The sequence below is a fragment of the Callithrix jacchus genome, chromosome 13 (genome assembly GCF_049354715.1).
Source record: "Callithrix jacchus isolate 240 chromosome 13, calJac240_pri, whole genome shotgun sequence".
NCBI classification, from domain to species: domain Eukaryota; kingdom Metazoa; phylum Chordata; class Mammalia; order Primates; family Cebidae; genus Callithrix; species Callithrix jacchus.
Genome location: NC_133514.1, coordinates 63,983,774 through 64,007,805, shown reverse-complemented (window position 1 = coordinate 64,007,805; position 24,032 = coordinate 63,983,774). Strand labels below are relative to the sequence as shown.

The window sequence follows — 24,032 nt, the reverse complement described above, 5'->3', positions numbered from 1 at the left end:
CACTGATAGCTTGTGGGGAACACACAAGATGCTAACAGTCATAATATTTATGCTGGCTCAAAACTCATTGTATACACACACATATATTATTCTAGATTTTGTGAGTTAATCAAGACTAGTACCCTCTCTGTTTGAATTTTATATTCTTATGGGAGAGATGATCAGTGTGGGCTTTGTAAATAAAGAACTTAGGGCTTAGCAAGTTTCAGGGCTCTTTTACCTAGGAGTTTAGACTTTCTCAACATTATAATGGATTAAAAAAATAAATTATCTCTTTATATTGTGGTAAAGTATGCATAAGATGAAATTCCCCATGTTAGATGTTTTTAACTGTACAATGCAGTGGCATTAAGTACATTCACATTGTCTTAAAACCATTCACTACTATGTGTGTCCAGAGCTTTTCTGTCATCCTAAACTAAAACTCTTAGTTAAACAATAACTCTCAGCTGGGCTCCGTCACTCTTGTCTGTAATCCCAGCACTTTGGGAGGCCAAGGTGGGCAGATCACGAGGTCAGGAGTTTGAGACCAGCCTGGCCAATATGGTGAAACCCTGCCTCTACTAAAAATACAAAAATTAGCCAGACGTGGCAGTGCCTGCTTGTAGTCCTATCTACTTGTGAGGCTGAGGCAGGAGAATCACTAGAATCCAGGATGTGGAGGTGGCAGTGAGCCGAAATCGTGCCACTGCACTCCAGCCTGGTGATAGAATGAGACTCCGTCTCAAAAACAACAAACAAACAGAAAAACTCTCCATTTCTCTCTCCCCTCAACTCATAGTAATCACTCTTCTACATTCTATCTCTATGAATTAGACTACTCAGGGTGTTTCATTTAAATTACTATATTTGTCTTTTTGTGACTGGTTTATTTCGCTTAGCACAGTGTCTTCAAGGTTCATTCATGTCATAATATGTATCATAATATTCCATTGTATGGATATACTATATTTTGTTTATCCATTACTGGACACTTAAGATTGTTCTCCCTTTTAGCTGTTGTGAATAACAAACAGTAGTAGACAAATATCTGCTTTCTGTATTATGGATATTTTATATCCATATGAATGTTATATAAATGGGTATTTCTGTAATATCCCTGTTTTCCTTTCATTTGGGTATATACCTATAAGTGGAATGGCTAAGTCGTATGATAATTAGTTTTGTAGAGACAGGGCCTTGCTGTGTTGACCAGGCTCATCTCAACCTCCAGGGCTCAAGAGACCCTCCTGCCTCAGCCTCCCAAAGTGCAGGGATTGTAGGTGTGAGCCACCATACTCAACCATATGTTTAATTTTTCTGAAGAAACACCATAATAATATCCACTTCATTTGCACCATTTCACATTCCCAACAGCAGTGGACATGGGTCTACTTTCTCCACATCTCCAACACTTGTTCTTTTCTCTCTCTGTGTGTGTGTGTGTGTGTGTGTGTGTGTGTGTGTGTTTTAAATAGTAGTCATCCTAATGGTTGTGAAGTGGTATCTCATTGTGGTTTTCATTTGCATTTCCCTAATGACTAAGAACGGTAAACATCTTGTCATGTGCTTATTTGCCATTCATATATCTCCTCTTGAAAATTTTCTGTTCAAGTCCTTTGCCCATTTTAAAATTTGGTGGTTTTTTTGTTGCTGTTTAGTAGCAGGAGTTTTTAAAAATTTTGGGATATTGATCTCTTATCAGATATTTTCTCCTATTCTCTACACTCTGTTAATAGTGCTTTCATGCACAAACTTTTTAATTTTGGTGAAATCTGGTTTATGCTTTTGTTGCTTAAAGTTTTAGTTTCGTATTTAAGAAATCATTGCCAAATCCAGTGTCATTAAATATCTTAACTATGTTTTTATAGTTTCAGCTGGTATGTGTAGGTCTTTGACTGATTGTGAGTTAATTTTTTTATATGGTATATAGTAAGGGTCCAATTTACTATTTTTGTATGTGGATATCCAGTTTGCCCAACGCTATGTGTTGAAAGAACTCTCCTTTCCCTGCATTGAAAGGTGGTGGCCCCTTTTGTCAATCATTAGACCATATACTTGAGGGTTTATTTGCGGGTTCTTTGTTGTATTCCATTGATCGGTATATGTTTGTCTTTATGTTGGTACCATACTGTTATGACTACGGTAGCTTTGTAGTAAGTTTTGAAATCTGGAAATGTGAGTATTTCAACTTCATTCTTTTTCAAAATTGTTTTGACTATTTGGGATCTCTTGAGATTTCATGTGACTTTTAGAATGGTTTTTTACATCTTTGCCAAAAAAGGACATTGGGATTTTGGTAGAGATTGCACTGATTCTTTAAATTACTTTGGGTAGCATTACCATCGTAACAATATTAACTTTTCTATTACATGAACACAGGATGTCTCTCCATTTATTTAAGTCTTCTTTAATTTCAGCAATGTTAAGTTTTTGGTGCATAAGTGTTACACCTCCTTGGTTAAATTTATTCCTAGGTATTTCTTTTTGATATTATTTTAAATGGAATTGTTTCTTTAATTTTCTTTTCATATTGTTTATTGCTAGTATATAGAAATACAACTTTTATTTCTGATCTTGTAACCTGCAGTTTTGTTGATTGATCTGTTACCTCTAATATATTTCATTTGTGGCTTCTTTAGGATTTTCTATGATAGAATCGTGTCATCTACAAATAGAGATGGTTTTACTTTTTCCTTTCCATATGCCTTTTATTTATCTTATTCTTGCCTAATTACTCAGTCTAGAGCTTCCAATACAGTGTTGAACAGCAGTAGCAAAAGTAGGCACCTTGTCTGTTCCTGATCATAGGAGGAAGCTTTTAGTCTTTCACCACTGAGTATGATGTTAGCTGAGGGATTTTCATTAATGCCATTTATCATATTAAGGAAGTTTCTCTTTATTCCTTGTTGGCCAAGTGTTTTCAACCATTAAAGGTTGTTGTGTTTGTCAGATGCTTTTTGTGTGACAACTGAAATGATCATGTGGGGTTTTTTCCTTCATTTTATTTTATTTTTTTTAATAGAGACAAGATCTTGCTCTGTTGCCGAGGCTGGAATGCAGTGCCACAATCTTAGCTCACTGTATCATTGGACTCTTAGACTCAAGGGATCCTCCTGCTTCAGCCTCTCGAGTAGCTAGGACCACAGCTATGTGTCACCAAACCTGGCTAATTTTCTTTTTCTTTTGTGTAGAGATGGGGTCTTGCTATGTTGCCCAGACTGGTTCAAACTCCTGGTCTCAAGCCACCCTCCCTTAGCCTTACAAAGTGCTGGGGTTACAGGGCTGAGTCACTATGATTGCCCCTGTTTTGATTCTTTATGTCTTTTAAAATAAATTTGGCAGTCTGTGATTTCTAGGAATTTCTCTGTTTCATCTAAGTTATCTAATTTGTTACCGTAGGCCGGGTGTGGTGGCTCACACCGGTAATCCCGACACTTTGGGAGGCCGAGGTAGGTGTCTCACTTGAGGCCACGAGTTTGAGACCAGCCTGGCCAGCATGGCAAACCCTTGTCTCTAAAAAAAAAAAAAAAGCTAGCGGGGAGTGGTGGTATACGCCTGTTCTCCCAGCTACTCTAGAGGCTGAGTGAGACTGTGTCTCAAAAAAAAAAAAAAAAAAAATTGTCAATGTACAATTAGGCAGTATATTTTATTTTTATTTCTGTATGGTTGGTATTATACCCCTACTTTCATTTTTTATTTTAGTTGTTTGTGTCTTCTGGGTTTTTTCCCCCTCTTAGTTCAGTAACAGGTTTGTCAACTTTGTTAATCTTTTTAAAGAACTAATTTTTAGTTTTGTTAATTTGCATGATTGATTTTCTGTTCTCAATTTTATTTATATGCACTCCAATCTGTATTTTTTCTTTCCTTTTGCTAGCTCTTGGTTTAATTTGCTTTTCTTTTTATAGTTCTTACAGTGTCAAATTGGGTTATTGGTTTGAGATCTTTGGTTTTTAGTATAATAGACATTTATGGGTAAAATTTCCACCTAAGCATTCCTTTCATTGAATCCCATATGTTTTGGTATGTTGTTTTCATTTTAATTTGTTTCAGAGTATTTAGTCTTCCTATTTTTATTTGTTTCAAAGTGTTTAGTCTTCCGGGATTGTTTTTTTCACTCACTGGTGATTTAAGAGTGTTTTGTTTAATTTCCATATATTTGTGAAACTTTCAGTTTTCTTTCTATTATTGACTTCTTGGTTCATTCCCTTGTTGTTAGAGAAGACACTTAGTATGATTTCGATGTTTTAAAACTTTTTAGAGACTTGTTATTTGCCCTAACATATCTCTCTTGGAGAATGGCTCATGTACCCTTGAGAAGAATGTGTATTCTGTTGTTGTTGAGTGTTCTATACATACTTGTAATATCTAGTTGGTTTGTAAAGTTGTTTAGATCATCTGTTTTCTTGTTGGTCTTCTATTTATATGTTCTATCCATTACTGAAAGTGGTTTATTGAAGACACCGATTTGTATTAAGCCACTTTTGCATTGCTGTAAAGGATTACCTGAGACTGGTAATTTATAAAGAAAAGAGTTTTAACTGGCTCATGGTTCTGCAGGCTGTACAAGTATAGTGCTGGCATCTTCTCAGCTTCTGGAGAGACCTCAGGGAGCTTTTACTCATTGAAGAAGTCAAAGCAAGAACAGACATGTCACATGGTGAGAGCAGGAGCAAGAGAGTGTGGGGGAAGATGCCACGCATGTTTTTAAACAACTAGACCTGGCAATAAATCATTTTCTTTTCTTTTTTTTTTTAATTTTTTAATTTTTTAGGAAGGGAGGAAGGCAGGAAGGGAGGAAAGGAGGAAGGGAGGAAGGAAGGGAGGGAGGGAGGGAGAGAAGGGAAGGAAGGAAATCAAGCAATGAGAGAGACATTGCCGACCTGGATCTAGAGGTCTACAGGTTGATTTCTTTTTTTGAGAGAAGGAAAGAAAAAAAAGGAGTGAAGGAGAGGAAGAAAGAGGAAGAAAAAGAGGGAGAGAGAACAGAAATGTTGCTTTATTCTAAAAAAAAATGGGTATTAATAATGACCAGTCAATGTTTCATTTAAACCTATGAGTAGGTGTGATGTGGTATTGACAAGAATGTATATTTTGTGTATTTAAAGTGGAGAGCTCTATAAATATTTATTAAGTTTACTTGTTTCGGATCTGAGTTCGAGTCCTTGATATCCTTATTAATTTTCTGTCTCATTGAGTCTAAGTCTCTATGTATCTGGATGTTAGGATCGTTAGCTCTTGTTGCATTGATCCTTTTACCACTATATCTTTGTTGCTTTAAAATCTATTTTATCCGATACGAGAATTGCAACTCCTGCTTTTTATTTATTTATTTATTTTTGCTCTCCATTTGGTTGGTAAATATTTCTTTACCCCTTTGTTTTGAGTCTTTGTGTATCCTTGCATGTGAAATGGGTTTGGATGTAACATGCTGTTGGGTTTTGGCTGTATCTTTTGATTGGGGGATTTAGTCGATTTAAATTTACGATTACTGCCATTTGATGTTAACTGGGTGTTTTATCCATTTGTTGATGTAAATTCTTCTTTATGTTGATGCTCTTTACTTTTTGGTATATTTTTAGAAAGGCTAATACTGGTTGTTTCTATGTGTAATGCTTCTTTCAGAAGATCTTGTAAAGCAGGTCTGGTGGTAATAAAATCTCTGCGTACTTGCTTGTTCATAAAAGATTTTATTTTTCCTTCAGTTGTGAAGCTTAGTTTGGCTGGATATGAAATTCTGGGCTGAAAGTTCTGTTCTTTAAGGATGTTGAATATTGGCCCCCACTCTCTTCTGGCTTGTAGAGTTTCTGCTGAGAGATCTGCTGTAAGTCTGATAGGCTTCCCTTTGTAATTAACCTGACCTTTCTCTCTGGCTGCCCTTAGTAATTTCTCCTTCGTTTCAACGCTGGTGAATCTAACGATTATGTGACTTGGGGGTTGCTCTTCTTGAGGAATATCTTTGTGGTGTTCTCTGTATTACCTGGGGTTGAATATTGTCCTGCTTTGCTAGTTTAGGAAAATTTTCCTGAATAATATCCTGAAGAATATTTTCCAGCTTGGATTCATTCTCTCCGTCACATTCAGGTACACCTATCAAATGTAAATTTGGTCTTTTCACGTAGTCCCACATTTCTTGGAGACTTTGCTCATTCCTTTTTATCCTTTTATCTCTAATCTTGTCTTCTCGTTTTATTTCATTAAGTTGGACTTCGACCTCTGATATCCTTTCTTCTGCTTGAACAATTCGAGTGTTTAAACCTGTGCATACTTGTTGGAGTTCCTGTATTGTATTCTTCAGTTCCATTAATTCACTTATATTCCTCTCTAAGTTGTCTATCTCAATAGGATTTCATCAAACCTTTTTTCAAAGTTCTTAGTTTCTTTACATTGGGCTACAACATGTTCTTTTAACTCACAGAAGTTTCTTATTATCCATCTTCTGAAGCCTGATTCTGTTAATGGGATGCGCTCGTTCTCCATCAAGTCTTGTTCCCTTGTTGATGAGGAACTGTGATCCTCTTTAGAGGGAGAGGCATTCTGATTTTGAGTATTCTCAGCCTTTCTACGCTGGTTTCTTCCCATCATTGTAAATTTATCCACCTGTCGTCTTTGTAATTACCAACTTTCAGATTAGGTCTCTTGAGTGGACGTCCAAGTTGTTAATTCCCAGGGCTGAAATATGAGCAACCCACTGCACCAGCCAAAACAGCGATGTTAAGACTGTTGGTGCTTTTCTGCCCGGGAATCTCCAGTCTGGGTTCCTTCTTGAGTCCGTAATAGGCAACTCTGCCTTCCCGGAGCTGCAAACATCAGTCAGAAGGGGAACCGGTCCCGTTTACTCTGCACCAAGAGCTGCCGCGCCGAGGTGCGAGCACAACCGCTGCACCGGCCACAAGAGTCACACTGGCGACCCGTGTGGCTCCTCCAAACCTCAGTCAGAAGGGGAACCCGTCCCGTGTACTCTGCACCGAGAGCTGCTGTGCTGAGGTGCCGGCGAAACCGCTGCGCTGGCCACAAGAGTCGCACTGGCGACCCGTGTGGCTTCTCCAAACCTCAGTCAGAAGGGGAACCATTCCCATTTACTCTGCACCGAGAGCTGCTGCACTGAGGTGCCGGCAAAACCACTGCACCAGTCACAAGAGTCACGCTGGCGACCCATGGAGCTCCTCCACTGGGAATCTTCTGCTCCGTGAGCGACCAAAATTTGTCTAAAAGTGTGGCGTCCTCTCGTTCTCTGAGCTTTCTCTGGGAGCTGCAATCCCGAGATGTTAGCGATCGGCCATCTTGGATCATTCTCCGCAATAACTCATTTTCTGTCTTGAGGACAGTACCAACAGGATGGTGCTAAACCATTCCTGAGAAATCCTCTTTTGTGATCCAGTCACATCCTATCAGGCCCCTCCCCCAACATTGGGGATTACTTTTCAACATGACATTTGTAGGGACAAGCTATAAAACCATATAGAACTGTTTCTCCCTGCATTCATGTCTATTTTTGGTTAAATTTTGGGGCTGTGTTAGATGCATGCATTTTTATAATCATTATATTTTCTTAATGGATAGAGCCTTAATATCAATATAATTAATATGCAGTGTCCTTCTTTGCCTTGTGACAGTTTTTTTATTTAAATTCTATTTGTCTGATATTAATGTAACCACTTTAGCTCCCTTTTGCATGGAATATTTTTTTTCCCTCTGTTACTTTTAACCTGTAGATGCAGGTCAAGTAACCCTTTTTTTTTCTTTTTTTGAGACGGAGTCTTGCTCTGTCGCCAGGCTGGAGTGCAGTGGTGCAATCTCTGCTCACTGCAACCTCCGCCTCCTAGGTTCTAGTGAGTCTTCCACCTCAGCCTCCCAAGTAGCTGGGACCACAGGCACATGCCACCACGCCCGGCTAATTTTTGTATTTTTAGTAGAGACAAGGTTTCACCCTGTTGGCCAGGATAGTCTCGATCTCTTGACCTTGTGATCCGCCCGCCTCAGCCTCCCAAAGTGCTGGGATTTCAGGTGTGACCCACTGTGCCTGGCCTCAAGTAACCTTTTAGCCTATGTCTATGGATCTAAGATGAGTCTCTACAGACAGCATATAGTTGAATCATTTTTTATTGTATTCTGCCCATTTCAGCCTTTTAATTGGTGAATTTAATCCATTTAAATGTAAAGTGAATACTGATAAGAAAAGACTTCTGCCATCTTCCTGTTTGTTTTCTATATGTCATATATTTTCTTTTTGGTCCTCAGCTAATAGATAATTGCTTTCTTTTGTGTTTAGTCTTACCTCCCCCCAGTATGCTATTTTAATTCCTTCTTCTTTTCCTTTTCTGTATTTTTTTTAGTCATTTTCTTACTAGTTAACATGAAGTTACACCTAACATCCTAAATTGATAATAATCTAGTCTGAATTGATATCAGTTTACTTTGAGTAGCATACAAATCCTGCTTTTGTTTACAATTACCTTTTTGTTTACTGATATTCTTTTTTTTCTTCATGTGGCTTTGAGTTAAGACAGGTTGATTATGGCATGTGATTATGATGTGTCTTCATGTGGAGTTCTTGGAGTTTTTCAGAGCTAGTATTCATCTTCTTGGATGTATAGATTTATATATTTTATCAGATTTGGAAAGGCTTGGCCATTATTTCTTCAAATAGTCTTTCTGCCCCTTTCTCTCCTTCTGAAACTCTCATAATGTTATGTGCTGGTCTGATTGATGGTGTCCCACAGTTTCCTTAGCCTCTGTTTACTTTTTCATTCTTTTTCTTTCTGTTCCTCACACTTGATAATTTCAGTTGTCCTGTCTTCAAGTTCACTGTTTTTTTTTCCTCTGCCTATTCAGATCTGCTGTTGAAGCTTTCTAGTGAAATTTTAACTTCAGCTATTATACTTTTTAGTGCTAGAGTTTCTATTTGGTTCTATTTTCGATCTCTTTCATGATGTTTTTTCTTCGTTAAAACATCATCTTCCTGATACTTTGCCCATAATGTTCGTTCACTTTTTGAACATATTTAAGAGCGTTTAAGATTTTGTTGAGTAAGTATAATGTTAATGTCTTGGTTTCCTCAGTGATGGTTTCTATAATTTTCTATATTCCCTGTGAATGGCCTATACTTTCTTGTTTCTTTACATGCATTGTAATTTTTTGTCATAAACTGGACATTGTTTTAAAACAGCTACATCCTTCTTTTTTTCTTTGTTTTTGAGACGGAGTTTCGCTCTTGTTACCCAGGCTGGAGTGCAATAGCGTGACCTCGGCTCACCGCAACCTCCGCCTCCTGGGTTCAGGCAATTCTCCTGCCTCAGCCTCCTGAGTAGCTGGGATTACAGGCACGCACCACCATGCCCAGCTAATTTTTTGTATTTTTAGTAGAGACAGGGTTTCACCATGTTGATCAGGATGGTCTCCATCTCTTGACCTCGTGATCCACCCGCCTAGGCCTCCCAAAGTGCTGGGATTACAGGCTTGAGCCACCGTGCCAGGCCAAAACAGCTACATCCTTCTAAGAGAAACATTGTGTATATTACAGTGTTGTAACTCTGGAAATCAGATTCTTCCTCTTTCCCGCAGGACTTGCTGTTGTTGCTTGTTGTGGGCTGCAGTCATTCATTTGTTTAGTGCCTTTTCCAAACTATTTTTGCACAGTCTGTATTTCTTGTCATGTGTATTCACTGAAATCTCCATTTTGTTATCTTAGCCAGTGACAGAGATTTCCTTAAATGCCAAATTTTCCTAGCCTCTTTCTTATTAAACACTGCTTGTTTGTTATTAATTTTTTATTAGATTCCAGAGTTCTCAGAAAGTTGCTCTGATAGTTTTTGCCAGGTCAGTGGTTGCTTCAGTGGAGATGTGAAGCATTGAGTAGAGTTCTCTACTCTGCAGTTTTTGACAACAGCTGCTTGATTCTTTTTTATGGAATACGATTCCTGGATTAACAGTTATTTAATGAAAGCAAAATTTTAAAACAAATTAAATATCTTGTATGCTGATGTTTATTCAGTAATCTTTATCCTTATTAGTTCTGAAGTGATTATATGGTATTATGAAAAGCCGAAGCATCTTAATTTAGAAGCAGAAATAATTACTTTTATAACTCTTCCAATATTTTTCCCACTTGTATCTCAGAATTTAAACAGATAAGACTTTGTCATTTTAGAACTACTATGAAATAGTGTCATTTATAAAAAGAGTAGATCCATCAAAAACAGCAAGAGAAAATGCAGCACACTTACTCTGCTTCTCTTTAAAATCATTATGATATAATTTTAAAGCAGGTTTTCTGAGCCCCAGCAGTTGACTAGATAACTCTTTTTGTGGGGATTATTCTAAACATTAAGGATGTTTATTTTTTTATTTTTTGAGACGGAGTTTCGCTTTTGTTACCCAGGCGGGAGTGCAATGGTGTGATCTCAGCTCACCGCAACCTCCACCTGCTGGGTTCAGGTAATTCTCCTGCCTCAGCCTCCTGAGTAGCTGGGATTACAGGCACGCGCCACCATGCCCAGCTAATTTTTTGTATTTTTAGTAGAGACTGGGTTTCACCATGTTGACCAGGATGATCTCAATCTCTTGACCTCGTGATCCACCCGCGTCGACCTCCCAAAGTGCTGGGATTACAGGCTTGAGCCACTGCGCCCGGCCCACATTAAGGATGTTTAGTGGCATCCCATGACTCTACTCATTATGTACTAGTATCACCTTTTTTCCCATTAATGACGACCAAAAATATGTACCCAGACATTGCTGAATGCTCTCCAACAGGCAAAGGTGTCTTTGATTGAGATCACTCTTTTAACATGAAATTTTTGCCAAGACCTTAATTAACTTATGTATTTCCCAACAGGCAGCAACTATTTGGTGTTCTCCCCTCATTTTACAAATAAGGAAGTTATTAGAAAGCTAACATTGTCTAGTCAGGCAGTTCTCTTGGCCATTAAGGAAAGTGAATGGTGGAAAAGTCCTAATCTCACTCTTGTGTTACTGTTACAGCTTCACTGGGCTAAATGTGTTGTTTCATTCCCTGAGTATTAGTTTACTCTGTCTCAGATGGCATAACAATAGGTATTTCTTGCCTGAAATACCCCGATGATTTTAAAGTAAAGTGATTCATTTTCTCTAAAAGAACGTGAGATTATTGTACCTAAAATAATGTTTTCATATTTTGATGATCATAATTCAGGGATGTTTTAATATACTCCAGTATATTTAAGCTAAAAACTAAATTTTCTTTAAATTTTATATTAGAATTCTTAGATATACCCTTTGTAACATTCAAGTTCCAAAAATAGATGTCAGTAGTATTAGTTATATATGGTATTTTTTCCTATATTCTGAATATTTAAACATTGCCTCATATGGTTTATATTATTAAGTTTATATAAGATTTGGTCCACATCAAATTTATAATTCTTGAAGATGTTATGTCCATTTTTTGTATTGCTGCCCTTTTTTATTAATAGTGATATCATATATACCTCACTGCATTTGTCTTAGCCACTTGATTCTAGAGGTAGCTAGTCTGAAAATACAATTCCAAATCCATTGCTCCTGTGGCTTAACCTTATGGAGATATTGGGGTTGGAGAGAGAAGTATTGATCATCCAGATTCAGAGTGAGTAAAAATATTTCAGTACCAAATTATTATGTCCAGGAAGCTAAGAAGTAACCGTAAGTTCTGGTTACTATAAAGCAGATTAATTTTAAAAAATACTATGTTTAAAACTAAACAAGTTTTTCAAGTATAGTTTGTTATGCTTTAGTTTCTGAAAGTCTTTTCTGTGGTCCCAAATGCTTTTGTGTATTTTATACCTTGGTACATTCTAAAACAAACCTTAGTAAAACTTAATTTTTAATATTCAAGTTAAATCCAAGGTATAGATAATTATAGGTGACTTTGAAGATAATTGTTGCATAAAATTATATAAAGATCAATTATTAGTTGATTTTTTAAATCCTGGTAAAGCTTAGTATAATACGATTCAACCCAGGTGGAATTTGTGGTTTGTAAGCTTTTACAAGAGAGAAGCCATCAGTAGCTCGTATGGAATCTGCCTCACTTTACTTGTATTTTAAATTTGAAATGAACAACTAATTTTGTTTTCGTTTTTAGCTGTAGCACCAGTTGTACCTGATTTAAGTAGTGACATTGATACTAGTAATTTTGATGACTTGGAAGAAGATAAAGGAGAAGAAGAAACATTCCCTATTCCTAAAGCTTTTGTTGGCAATCAACTACCTTTTGTAGGATTTACATATTATAGCAGTCGTAGGTAAGTATGCCAAACAGTGATTGTAGGAGTAAATGCTGATTTTGTTCTTAGGAATATCTAAAAATCATTTTTAAAGTAGATTTAATGGTATATAAAGATATACCTTATTATATAATTTTTCAATGGTGCATGATATTTCCAGTATTTCATATTTAATTTCTTTTGGACTCATCCATGTTCACGACATTGGTTTTTAAAAATTTTTTGCTAAATGCTATATTGTGTATCTTCAAGTTACAATTAATAGGTCAAAAGATGCTGTAAATACTGATATTTTGATCTGTAGACTTATAGTTTATAATACATTTTGAAACAATGTGTAAACTTTTTTTTTTCCCTTGTGACAGAGTCTTGCTTTGTCACCCAGCCTGAAGTGTAGTGGCATGATCTTTGCTCACTGCAACCTCCACCTCCCAAGTTCAAGCAATTCTCCTTCCTCAGCCTCCAAAGTAGCTGGGATTATAGGCGCCTACCACCACACATGGCTAATTTTTGTATTTTTAGTAGAAATGGGGTTTCCCCATGTTGGCCAGGCTGGTCTCAAACTCCTGACCTCGTGATATGCCTGACCCGGCCTCCCAAGTGCTATGACTTCAGGCGTGAGCCACTGTCACTGGCCAACATGTAGACTTTTTTAGCATTATCATCACCATATTGATGCTATCAATTTTTAGCTCCTTAAAAATTAAGTGACTCCTCCCCAAACTCAGGAAATTGACCATGTGTATAACATGTAATATTACCTCCCTCTACTGTGACCTTAGACAAATAACTTTGGCCTTTTATGCCTCTGTTTCCTCAAAAATAGAGATGATGATAATAAAAATAATACTACTTGCCTACTTACAGGCTTGTTGTAAGGGTTAAATAAATTAAAACAGCACAGCACTTAGAACAGTTCTTTGCATGGTGTAAGCACTCAGTGTTAACTATTATTACCATTAGTGTGAGTTCATGTTAGCTTTACTCTAATGTACTTGAGATTTAAGTTAAACATCTAACATTATTTTAGTGTGCTGAGCATTCATTTATTCCACAGATAACTTTGATAACTTATTGTTTGTCAGTTATGTACTAAGCACCAAATTGCATGGAGAAGGCTGAATAAGATACGTACCTTCTCTTGAGATGCTCCTGTCTTGGTGAGAAATGGATAAATTGTACAATGTAGGTTGATAAGAACTACATAGTAAAAATCTTGACTGGGCATAGTGGCTCACACCTGTAATCCCAACTGTTTGGGAGGCCAAGGCAGGCAGGTCACTTGAGGTCAAGAGTTCGTGACCTGCCTGGCCAGTGTTGTGAAATCCCATCTCTACTAAAAATACAAAGATTAGCTGGGCATGGTGGCACAATAATCTAGCTATAATTTCAGCTACTTGGGAGACTGAGGCAGGAGAATTGCTTGAACGCAGGGGCTGTGGAGGTTGCAGTGAGCCATGATCATGCCACTGCACTCTAGCCTGGGCAACAGAGTGAGACTCTGTCTCAAAGAAATAATCTAAACAAAGTGCTATACCAGTATAATGCATTGAACAATATGATAACACTTACTGGGAAAGTTAAGTCTACTTTTAATTACCTCAAAAATATGTACTTCTAATCAAATCAAATTTGGAATGGTAGCAGGTAACTGATTTACTTGGAATATATTATTAAATTTGAGGTCATTATAACTAATCTTATTTTAAACTGAAGGGTCTTGTCATTTTAGTATAAGAGCCATTCAGGTTAAGCTTAGAAAACTTCTAAAAACACAATTTAGTCCAGCTTTTTGAAACTTCTCTGGTAATCCACTGTAAGACGGTACTTAATACTTTTTGTTGCATCATCAACAAGGTAGCTGGCACTTCATCGTTTTTTTTTTTTTCCTTCCCTAACACTCCATGAGTATAATATTTAACTATTTTATATTAACATACATATACACAGAAGAGCTTCAGGGTGGTTTTTGCTGAAGTATTCTTTAACTTTTTGTATTTTTATCAATTATTCTTTGACTTGGTTTCTGAAACACTCAAGTTATTGATATAAACAACCCCCAATGTTTTTGTATTTTCTGGAGTAGAATCTAGCATTTAATCACTTTATTTAGGTTTCTCTGTACGAAGGGTAATCTTGAGTTAAATAGACATTTGTTATACTGTTTCTCCTACATTATCATGCACTTGATTATGTTCTCTGGTTTTTCTTTGTATTCATGTTTTATAGCCCAAACTAATTTTAAGTTTCTTAAAAGTAGAAATTACACTGTGTTCTTAACGTCACAGCCTTATTGGCAAATATATGTAATGTTTTTAAAGTAATCACTTGCTATATGAGCAGGCAAAGTATGGTTGCTCTTAATAAAGAAAGAACCAACAACTATATATATATATATATATATATATATATATATATATATATTTTTTTTTTTTTTTAAAGACAGAGTCTCTCTCTGTTGCTGAGGCTGGAGTGCAGTGGTGTGATCTCCACTTTCTGCAATCTCCTCCTCCTGGGTTCAAGTGATTCTTGTAGTTCAGCCTCTAAGTAGCTGGGATTACAGGTGCGCATCACCACGCCTGGCTAATCTTTGTATTTTTGTTAGAGATGGGGTTTCACCATGTTGGCCAGGCTGTTGGCCAGGCTGGTCCTGAACTCCTGGCCTCAAGTGATCCACCCACCTTGGCCTCCCAAAGTGCTGGGATTACAGGTGTGAGCCACTGCATCTGGCCCAAGCCAAATATTGATTAGCCATATTATAATACGTAAGTATAATTTTGAATATACAGATGTAAAATAGAAAACCTCTTAAATTCTTATCCCTAAAATCCAAATATACTTTTAATACCAAGGGCAGAAATCATTATTGCTTAATTGTAGCTGAATTAAACATGATTTTTAAAATAGTCTAAGCTATATTCCTAATATAACTCCTATTTCATAAAAAGTTGCCTAAGTGACAGATTCTTTGTAAAAGCACCAATATACTATGCAGAAGGACCTTGATAGCAAAAAGACAGAAGGGTGGAAGAATTAATGGATGTATACAAGTGATGTCCTTACATTTTTCTCACTGTGTTCAACCTTATATTACTAATTTTGCATAAGATTAAAATGTTAGTCTCAGTTAAGCATGTTAAGTTTAGAAAATATCTTAGAGATGAAACAGTCTCATCTAATTTAGATTTCACTGGCATTGCTATATGCCTTATTTATATTGCATAAGCAGAACTCACATTAAAATTTGAGATACTTAATAGTCAATGAAATTAAATTGCACTACATAGAGAATTTGTCATTTGTTATATAGGACTTTTCCTCTATAAACCTGCTACATAGCCCCTATTATTGTCATATAGTTATTTGAATCTCCATTTGATCTGAATAATTTTTCAAGGAAAACCTAGGAAGTAGCATATTTCTAGCTGTTTCTTTTATAGCACCATTATACTGTCTATGTTTATTGATACTTAATGGATACTTGATTATCTTCTGTTCACTTAATTTTAAAATTAAACTTTTCTTTTGGAATACTATTTATTAATATCTGGTGTGTTAACACATGCCTTCAATAGCTTTGAAGTATACTATAGCTATTTTATCTCCTTTTGCAAGAACTCTACTTGTTAATTAGGGTGCTGACTAGTGGTGGTGACAAAAGTAATGTTTGTGGTAATTGTAGCATGGTGGTGATAGTAGCAACACTGGTAGCACAAGTACCTTACCTTTATATCATTTGATAGCTTAGAAAATTGTTTACATATACGATCTATTTAGATTATTTGAGAATCTTGTGAGACATCTAAAACAGACTCTAAATTAGTTCACTAATAGCTTTATTTATATGCAATTCTAAGTTTACACTGAATTTAACTCTACAAGGCCGGGAGTCTACAAGGCCAAAAGATTAGCAGGACATCACCTAAACTTTGGTTCTGTTATTTTACCCACTTAGGCAGAAACTTTTTTGACCCAAAGAGGCAGAATTATGCTTTGCTGAAGGATAGTGGGGTGCAAGAGAGGTGGTTGTGCATACGTCTGCAGAAGTCAGCAGTTTTTTACTCCCAGTTGTTATATACAAAAAGCTCCAAAAGTTTAATGTTTTTTAGTTGTTTTGTGGAAAACCTTTCATAATTTGCTCTTATGTTATGACCAAAAAGCCTAATCTGAATTAACTTGAGACTCTTTCTGGTTTTTATTTATCCTACTTGATATGAATATTCTTCTTATGTTTTGCTGCAGGAATATTAAGTCAGATGTTTACAGGCTGCTACTATTTTTAGTCCTAACTGGGTGTTTTATTTAATATATGTATCATTTTTGAATTATGTTTATAAACCTATACTTAATTTTTAAAAATAAAGCTATGTAACATTGAACATAAAATAGGCATGTAGTATTTGTTATTGGTTTTTATGGGATATTAAAGAGTTTCTTGTTTTCTTTTGAAACTTTTCTTTTTCTCAGATACTTATCTTCAGCAAATCCTAATGATAACAGAACTAGCTCCAATGCAGATAAAAGCTTGGTAGGTATTTTCTTAATATTAAGAAAATAATTTTAGAATTGTTTTGTGGATATTTGTGCATATGATAGTAAACTTACATATTGTTTGTGAAGCTGTAGTTAGCTAGATTTTTATGGCACTTTTATCTCCCATCTCCTTTCCAGTCTGATTTTTTTGCTAGAATATCAAATGGAATAATATATTTGGAGGCCATTAGTAAACTAAATTGCTACACAGATTAATGTGGTCATCTTTTTTAATCTTTGGAATCAGGAACTATGATATGATATATCAGTGTATCATTAAGGGACAGGCAAACAGATATATGTTCAAAAGATTTAAACAGAGTGTTTTATGTATATGGTAAATACACATAACATGAAATTTACCATTTTAATCATTTTTAAGTGTGTAATTCAGTGGCATTAAGCACCTTCACATAGTTGTGCAGCCATCACTGTCATCCATCTCTATAACCTTTTCATCATCCCAAACTAAAAGTCTATACCAATTAAACAGTAACTCCTCATTTCACCCTCCCTCCAGGTCCTGGTAACCACTATTCTACTTTCTGTCTCAATGAATTTGATTATTGTAGGTACCTCATATAAATGGAATCATACAATATTTATCTTTATGTGACTGGCTTATTTCATGTAGCATAATGTCTTCAAGGTTCATCCATGTTGTGGTATCTATTAGAATTTCCTTCGTGTTTGAGGCTAATATTCCACTGTGTGTGTGTGTGTGTGTGTATGTTTGTGTATACACATATATGTGTGTGTATATATACATATATTTATATATATACATACATGTATACACACACACCATATTTTGTGCATTTAAGTGAAGAGTTTAATGAAGGGATAATTAACATGCTGTTAACATCAGTAGAGGGAAGCAGTGAAGGGTACTAAAGCACCCATGTATGAACAAGAGTGGAAAGCCATTGCCCCTATACTGAAGGAGCAAAGAGAGAAAATCTTATTACCATAGCTCAGAGAAAGCCTGACATCATAGAAGAAGAATATAGAACATAGAACCTTGCAAAAACTACAGTAAAGCACAAAGGGTGTAGGGAGAATGAGTATTTCTTTTTTTTTTTACCTTCAGATTCCTTCTGGTGTCTCCTGTGGGTTTAAACCAACCTTAAAATCATAGGGCTACAGAGTAATACAGGCAATGCACTCTGTAGATTTTAAGGCAAAGAAGAGCAGAGGATGGATTTTCAAGGTTAGGAGGGAATGGGGGAAATGGATGCTAACCAGTATGGTCAGCATCATTTTAATTTGTCCACTGAGAGGTAAATTACTCTAGAAATGAAATTTTAATTGAGTTCTTTCTGTTGTTTGTATAGGTCATGTTCTGAGACAGAGGTAAAACAAAATTTTGCTTACATTTCAGAAGGTCCTTTGGGTTAATAGGATTTTTTTTTTAATATCCAGAATAATTATGTATCCATTCTTAGAGCATTCTTTGAACTGTTTGTGTACTATAGCCTACACCTTTTTTTTTTTTTTTTTGACACAGAGATGTCGCAAGCCTACATATTTTAATAGGGGGAGGAGGAGGTAGTAGCCATTTAAAAAAAGTTAATAATGATTCTTTTTTTTTCTCCTTGATGTATTTACTCTTAAATATAAGAGAATGTGCAGTGGAAAGGGAAAGTGAGAAAAGATGAAAGAACTATATGAGTACCTGTTCGGTGTTAAGTTCATCTTTCTCTTAAATTTTACTCCCAGTAGAGCTGTTTGGCAAGTTATGTATAGTTCACAAGGGCTTAAAAATCTTTGATCTAGGTAATAATGAGTTGGTGTAACTCAGCTTTCACTGTATTACTTGACTGTAGAATTAGAAGTGCTTTCAGACTTCAAAAATATTCAAGGGATTAATGTTTTCTTTGGGCTGAGTTTGTTCAGTAGTGACTGCAATGAATTTGTCAGTAGTTGCTACCTTTATCTTTTGCTCTGATAATATCACAGGGGGAAAATACTAATTATTTTAATGTAGAACTAAGTACAAAATCAACTGATTTTCCTTGAAAACCTTTTAGCAGAGATACTAATGAACAACTTTACAATTGCCAAATACAATACACGATTTTCAGCTCATATCTTATTTTTCTTCTTTTCTGTATTTGACACTTATTACTTTCCTCTTCTTTGGAACTTCAAGCTTTTATAACTCTTTTATGTTCGTATTGTTTCCCTCTTTTTTACCTCCTATATTTTTAAATTTTCTTTATTTTTCAATCCTCTTTGTGAGATCTTCCTCCTGTGCTCATTTTTGATTACTAAACATTTCCCAAAGTTCTGATCTTGGCTCTCTGCTCTTTCTCTGTGGGTAATCTCATTCGTGTCCCTTGCTCATTGAGCTCTTTCTCTTTCTTCTGTATACCCAGACATATCAAATCAAGCTAAGCCAGAGCTAAACTCACTGTTTCCTGTTCCTATACCTATACCCTCCCTAGCAGTATGTTGACTGTTTTTCATAAAGGTATTATATCTGTTCTACCTTCCAGTTGGTTTGGTCATACACTATGCGTTCTAATTGATACCTTTATCCATTACCTCCTCTTCATTCCTAATGCCTCTGCCTTTTATCAGATCCATGTTCTCTTGTCTGAACTGTTTTGATAGCTTTTTTTTTTTGAGACAGAGTCTCACTCTTGTCACCCAGGCTGGAATATAGTGTGCACAATCTTGGCTCACTGCAACCTCTGTTTCCTGCGTTCAAGCTTCTTCTGCTTCAGCCTCCTGAGTAGCTGCACTTACAGGTGTCCACTATCATGCCTGGCTAATTTTTGTATTTTTAGTAGAGACGGCATTTTGCCATTTGGCCAGGCGGGTCTCGAACTCCTGACCTTGGCCTCCCAAACTGCTGGGATTATTGGCATGAGCCACCGTGCCCGGCCTATTTTGATAGCTTTTTAACTGATTGCTCTTCTTAGAATTTCACTGCCCTCTAAGCTGTTCATTCACCTTATTATTATTATAGTGATGTTTCTGAGATACCAGTATTATGCCATTTCTCATTTAAAATGCTTTTAGGTTAAAGTCCCCAACTCCAATTTGTGCTTACTTACCTTCTTAGGTTTAATGTGTATTGTTTTTCCTGTTACATTCTGTGCTATGCTATAGTACTTGATTTCTTTCCATTTCCCAATGTATCATATTTTCTTCTGCTTTTCTATTTTTGGGCTTATTGTTCATTCTAGCTAAAATGCTTTCCTTGTACCACCTTCTTTGCTTTATCAGATTATTAATTCCTCTTATCTTTTAGACCTCACCTCAAGGATTATATATTTCTGGCAGAATTAGAAGTGACCTCTTCTCTCTCCTTTGGAATACTCTGTAGATAATTTTATTATTATTTACCATATTCTATTGTAATATTTTGTGTATATGTCTTTGGGACATTGTAGGTTCTTTTTGCTCTTCTAATTTCACGTTGCCTCACTATGTAACTATTTGCTTCATGAGAACAGGAATCAAATCTTTTTAATTTTTATATTTCTTTTTTTTTATTTGAGACCGAGTTTCGCTCTTGTTACCCAGGCGGAAGTGCAATGGCACGATCTCGGCTCACTGCAACCTCCGCCTCCTGGGTTCAGGCAATTCTCCTGCCTCAGCCTCCTGAGTAGCTGGGATTACAGGCATGCACCACCATGCCAAGCTAATTTTTTGTATTTTTAATAGAGATGGGGTTTCACCATGTTGACTAGGATGGTCTCGATCTCTTGACCTCATGATCCACCCGCCTCAGCCTCAAAGTGCTGGGATTACCGGCGTGAGCCACCATGCCCAGCCCTAATTTTTATATTTCTAATAGCCTTACATTTAGTAGATGTTAAGAAAATGTTTGTTAAATTAATAATGAAAAATTTGAGATAGAAAAGAGGTAAGATTAAACTAAATTATTTTCTAAAAAGGTTTAAAATACTAACATAAGCTTGGTATTTTAAATGTCTCTAAGTATTCTTAGTAGAATGAGTTTTTGTTTTTTTTCTTAAAGCAGGAAAGTTTGCAAAAAACAATCTATAAGCTGGAAGAACAGCTGCATAACGAAATGCAGTTAAAAGATGAAATGGAGCAGAAGTGCAGGTGAGAATATACTTTTAAGTTTTTAATATTAAAGATTTTATATAGCAAATACTTACTTGAAAGCGTACATTCTGCAAACATTTGAAAGTAGTTAGAAAATGAGGATATAAAGATTACTACTGATAATACATTTATGATGTGTCTGGGCTAGAATTGAGAAGTAGTATTTATGTTGGCATTAGTTATAGATGTATTTTCTTCAGAATATTTAAAGTACATTTGTTCCTGGGAGTCTGTATTCTTAAAAACCTATAATGCTGATTCATTTAGTTGCCTGACTTACTGCTTTTTTCTCCTTACATAATTAGCTAACTAAAAGGGCAAATTAGCCTACGTATGGTTGATCACTTGAGGCTGGAGTTCAAGACCAGCCAGGCCAACATAGTGAAACCCCATCTCTACTGAAAATACAAAAAATTAGCTGGGCCTGGTGGTGTGCACTTGTAGTCCTTGCTGCTTGGGAGGCTGAGGCATGAGAATTGCTTAATCCTGGGAAGCAGAGGTTGCAGGGAGCGGAGATAGCGCCACTGCATTCCAGCCTGGGTGAGAGAGCAAGAGTCTGTCCCAAAATGAAAAATAAATACAAGGGAAATCTCTGTCTCAAAATGAAAAATAAATAAAAGGGAAATCAGTTTACATTAAATAAGATGCTTTTTTAAATGTAAAATGTTGTTGATTAAAATATACTGAATTTTTGATGTTGCCATTCTAGTTTCCACTGTGGTTCTCTAGAGCAATAACTCAGTATCTTTTTTCTGTTGGTCTAATTTTAGCATGTTATTGGCATTAGACCCACAGAAAAAATATCTTTGAGTTATGCTCAAGATTAATTTAAATAACGTAGCAGAATGCTGAATTACTTATCAATTTTAAGCAATAATTTTTTATAATTATATTTTTAGTGAATAGTATTGAATAAATGAAATGCAGAGGTAAGATGAAAAGTATTCAAAAAATATAATTGGGAACACTGGTAATTTTGTGACAGAGCAGGTGGTGGGGGTTTGGGGTGAAACAAGTAAAATTCTCACTTTTAACCATTCCTAATAGATTATATGTTTAAGTGTATAATCCAAGCTTCTTTTAGAAAAGCATTTGAATATAAGCAAATAATTAACTGATCACAGGATTTGGAAACAATTACTAAGTATGAAATATGTAAATAAGGGGACGAACTGGGTAGATACTTTTATATAAATGTTGAGCAGTCCCTTCATCCAAAATAATATTTTAAACAAAATTTAAAGGCAAGTGAAAAAGTGGTAGTGGCGATTGGGGATCAATTTGAGGAAGTAATAAGAATGGCCGAAGTGGCTCATAATCATATGAAAATATATCACCTCAAGGAAATAAAATTGAGATGAAACTTTTAAAACTTATATATGGAATTCGTAGTTTTTAAAATAAAAACCTAGTGCCAGGGATTGTGGAGTAATATTTACTTGCATTTCTTTTTTTGAGAGTGTAAATATATGGTACATTTTATCTGAAAGATATACACTGTAGCTTTGTTTGAACCTTCTATTTTATGAAAATTTAGCTTTCTGTTTTTTAAAGTTTGGCTTTCCCTGCTCTACTTCTCTTACTCACCCATGCTATGCTATAGTACTTGATTTCTTTCCATTTCCCAAATGTATTTAGCTAAAAGAATTTGGTTGGAATATATGGTGTAGCTAGAAACAGGTATTATCTAGATGTTCACCACCACATATAGATTGAGTTCAGACTGATTTAAATCAAATTTTCTGTATTTAAATCATTTTAGTTACATTCATTTATTCAACAAAAATTTCAGTTAAAGTGTCAAATAATGCGCTTGTCAGCAATATAGTACTGAATAAATCAAGACATGGCCCCTCTCCACAAGGATCCTGTAATTTAGCAAGAAGAAACAGTTATCAAGAAGTGTGGTATGTGTTAACTGGGGAGAGAATAAAATTATACAGGAATATCAGAAATACATCAGGAGATGCCTGTACTATTTTGTCAGAGACCAGACTAAGCTAAAATCAAAAGATTCAATGGAAATTATTAGGAGAATGGAAGGAAGTGTTAGGGTTCAGGAGGTGAGTATCTGTGAAGGCCGTGAGGTAAGAAACCTTGACTGGACAGTAAGATTTGAGGGAAGGAAAAGCTTGAGATGAGAATGGGAAGGGTGTCAAGGTCTGGTTGGGGAGGATTCTTTTTTATTTTATTTTATTTTATTATTATTATTTTGACTAAGAAATTTGGAATTTAAGTATGATGGAAGAATATAAAAAGTCATTAAACTGAGAAGTAAAGAATATATATTAAATTTGCTGTTTCAAAAGAACCTCCTAGTTAATTAGCAGCACTTTGCACTTTATTCAGCTAAATGGGAGTGAGGGAAGATGAGTCAAGGATGATTCCTAGGTGATCTCATTACTTGGGGACTCTAGAGGAGAAGCAAATTGGTATTGGGGTGGGAATGTGAAACAAGGAGTAGGTTCCATTTTGGAGTGCTAAATGAGGTATTTGATGAGATGTCCTTGTGAAAATGTTGCATATATAGGTTTTGAAGCTCAGAATTACATTTTGATCCAAAGAAAGCAAATTGTAATGAAGATAATACACTTTGAGTGTTGCCAAATGTACCTTCCCTTAACTGATTTGATGTATGCTGCCTTTCTCTTCATTTATTTTATCTTGTATTAAAAGATAAATGACTAATTTTTGTGTAGTGGCAAGTATTGCATGAGGGGGTTTAGGGATCCTTAACCTGAGATCCATAGACCTCCCCCAAAGAGTTCTTAAATGGATAAAATTTGAAGTCCTTAAACTTGGATGAGAAAAGGTGAATGTTTTCTCTAACTTATAACTTAATTTTAGCTCTTGTTTCAATTCTGAGCATAGGCAGCAATTCAGTTATTACCAGTAGTTGTTCATTTTATTACCGATAGAAATTATAGCTGTTTTCTTATGGTTGTTACAGCTATCTTTAAATATCATTTGTGATCACTACTTTCTAATTGCTGCTGCTAGATCTTGTGATTTAATATAGTAATAAGGAAGCACATATACTACTGAATTATACTTATTTTTAAAAAGTTTATTACTATATTTCAATATAATTGACTTCTTTTTATTTTTTTTGAGATGAAGTCTCATTCTGCTGCTCAGGCTGGAGTGCAGTGGTGTGATCTCTGCTCACTGCAACCTCTGCCTCTTGGGTTC

At 35.7% G+C, this 24,032-nt stretch overlaps 1 protein-coding gene across 5 annotated transcripts in view; it reads left to right on the top strand.

Moving 5' to 3' along the window:
- Positions 1–24,032, top strand: part of ROCK1 (Rho associated coiled-coil containing protein kinase 1) — a 173,224-nt gene that overhangs the window by 77,807 nt on the left and 71,385 nt on the right. For 3 of the 5 annotated variants that reach the window (XR_013525785.1, XM_035270699.3, XM_035270697.3), the window contains 3 exons: positions 12,083–12,242; positions 16,692–16,752; positions 20,749–20,837. Coding sequence is in view for 4 of the 5 variants with exons in the window: in XM_035270699.3 (XP_035126590.3) it covers positions 12,083–12,242; positions 16,692–16,752; positions 20,749–20,837 (310 nt within the window). In the remaining variant the exon portion in view is untranslated. The remainder of the gene's footprint in view (positions 1–12,082; positions 12,243–16,691; positions 16,753–20,748; positions 20,838–24,032) is intronic. The other 2 variants (XM_078347849.1, XM_035270698.3) reach the window with 1 other exon arrangement.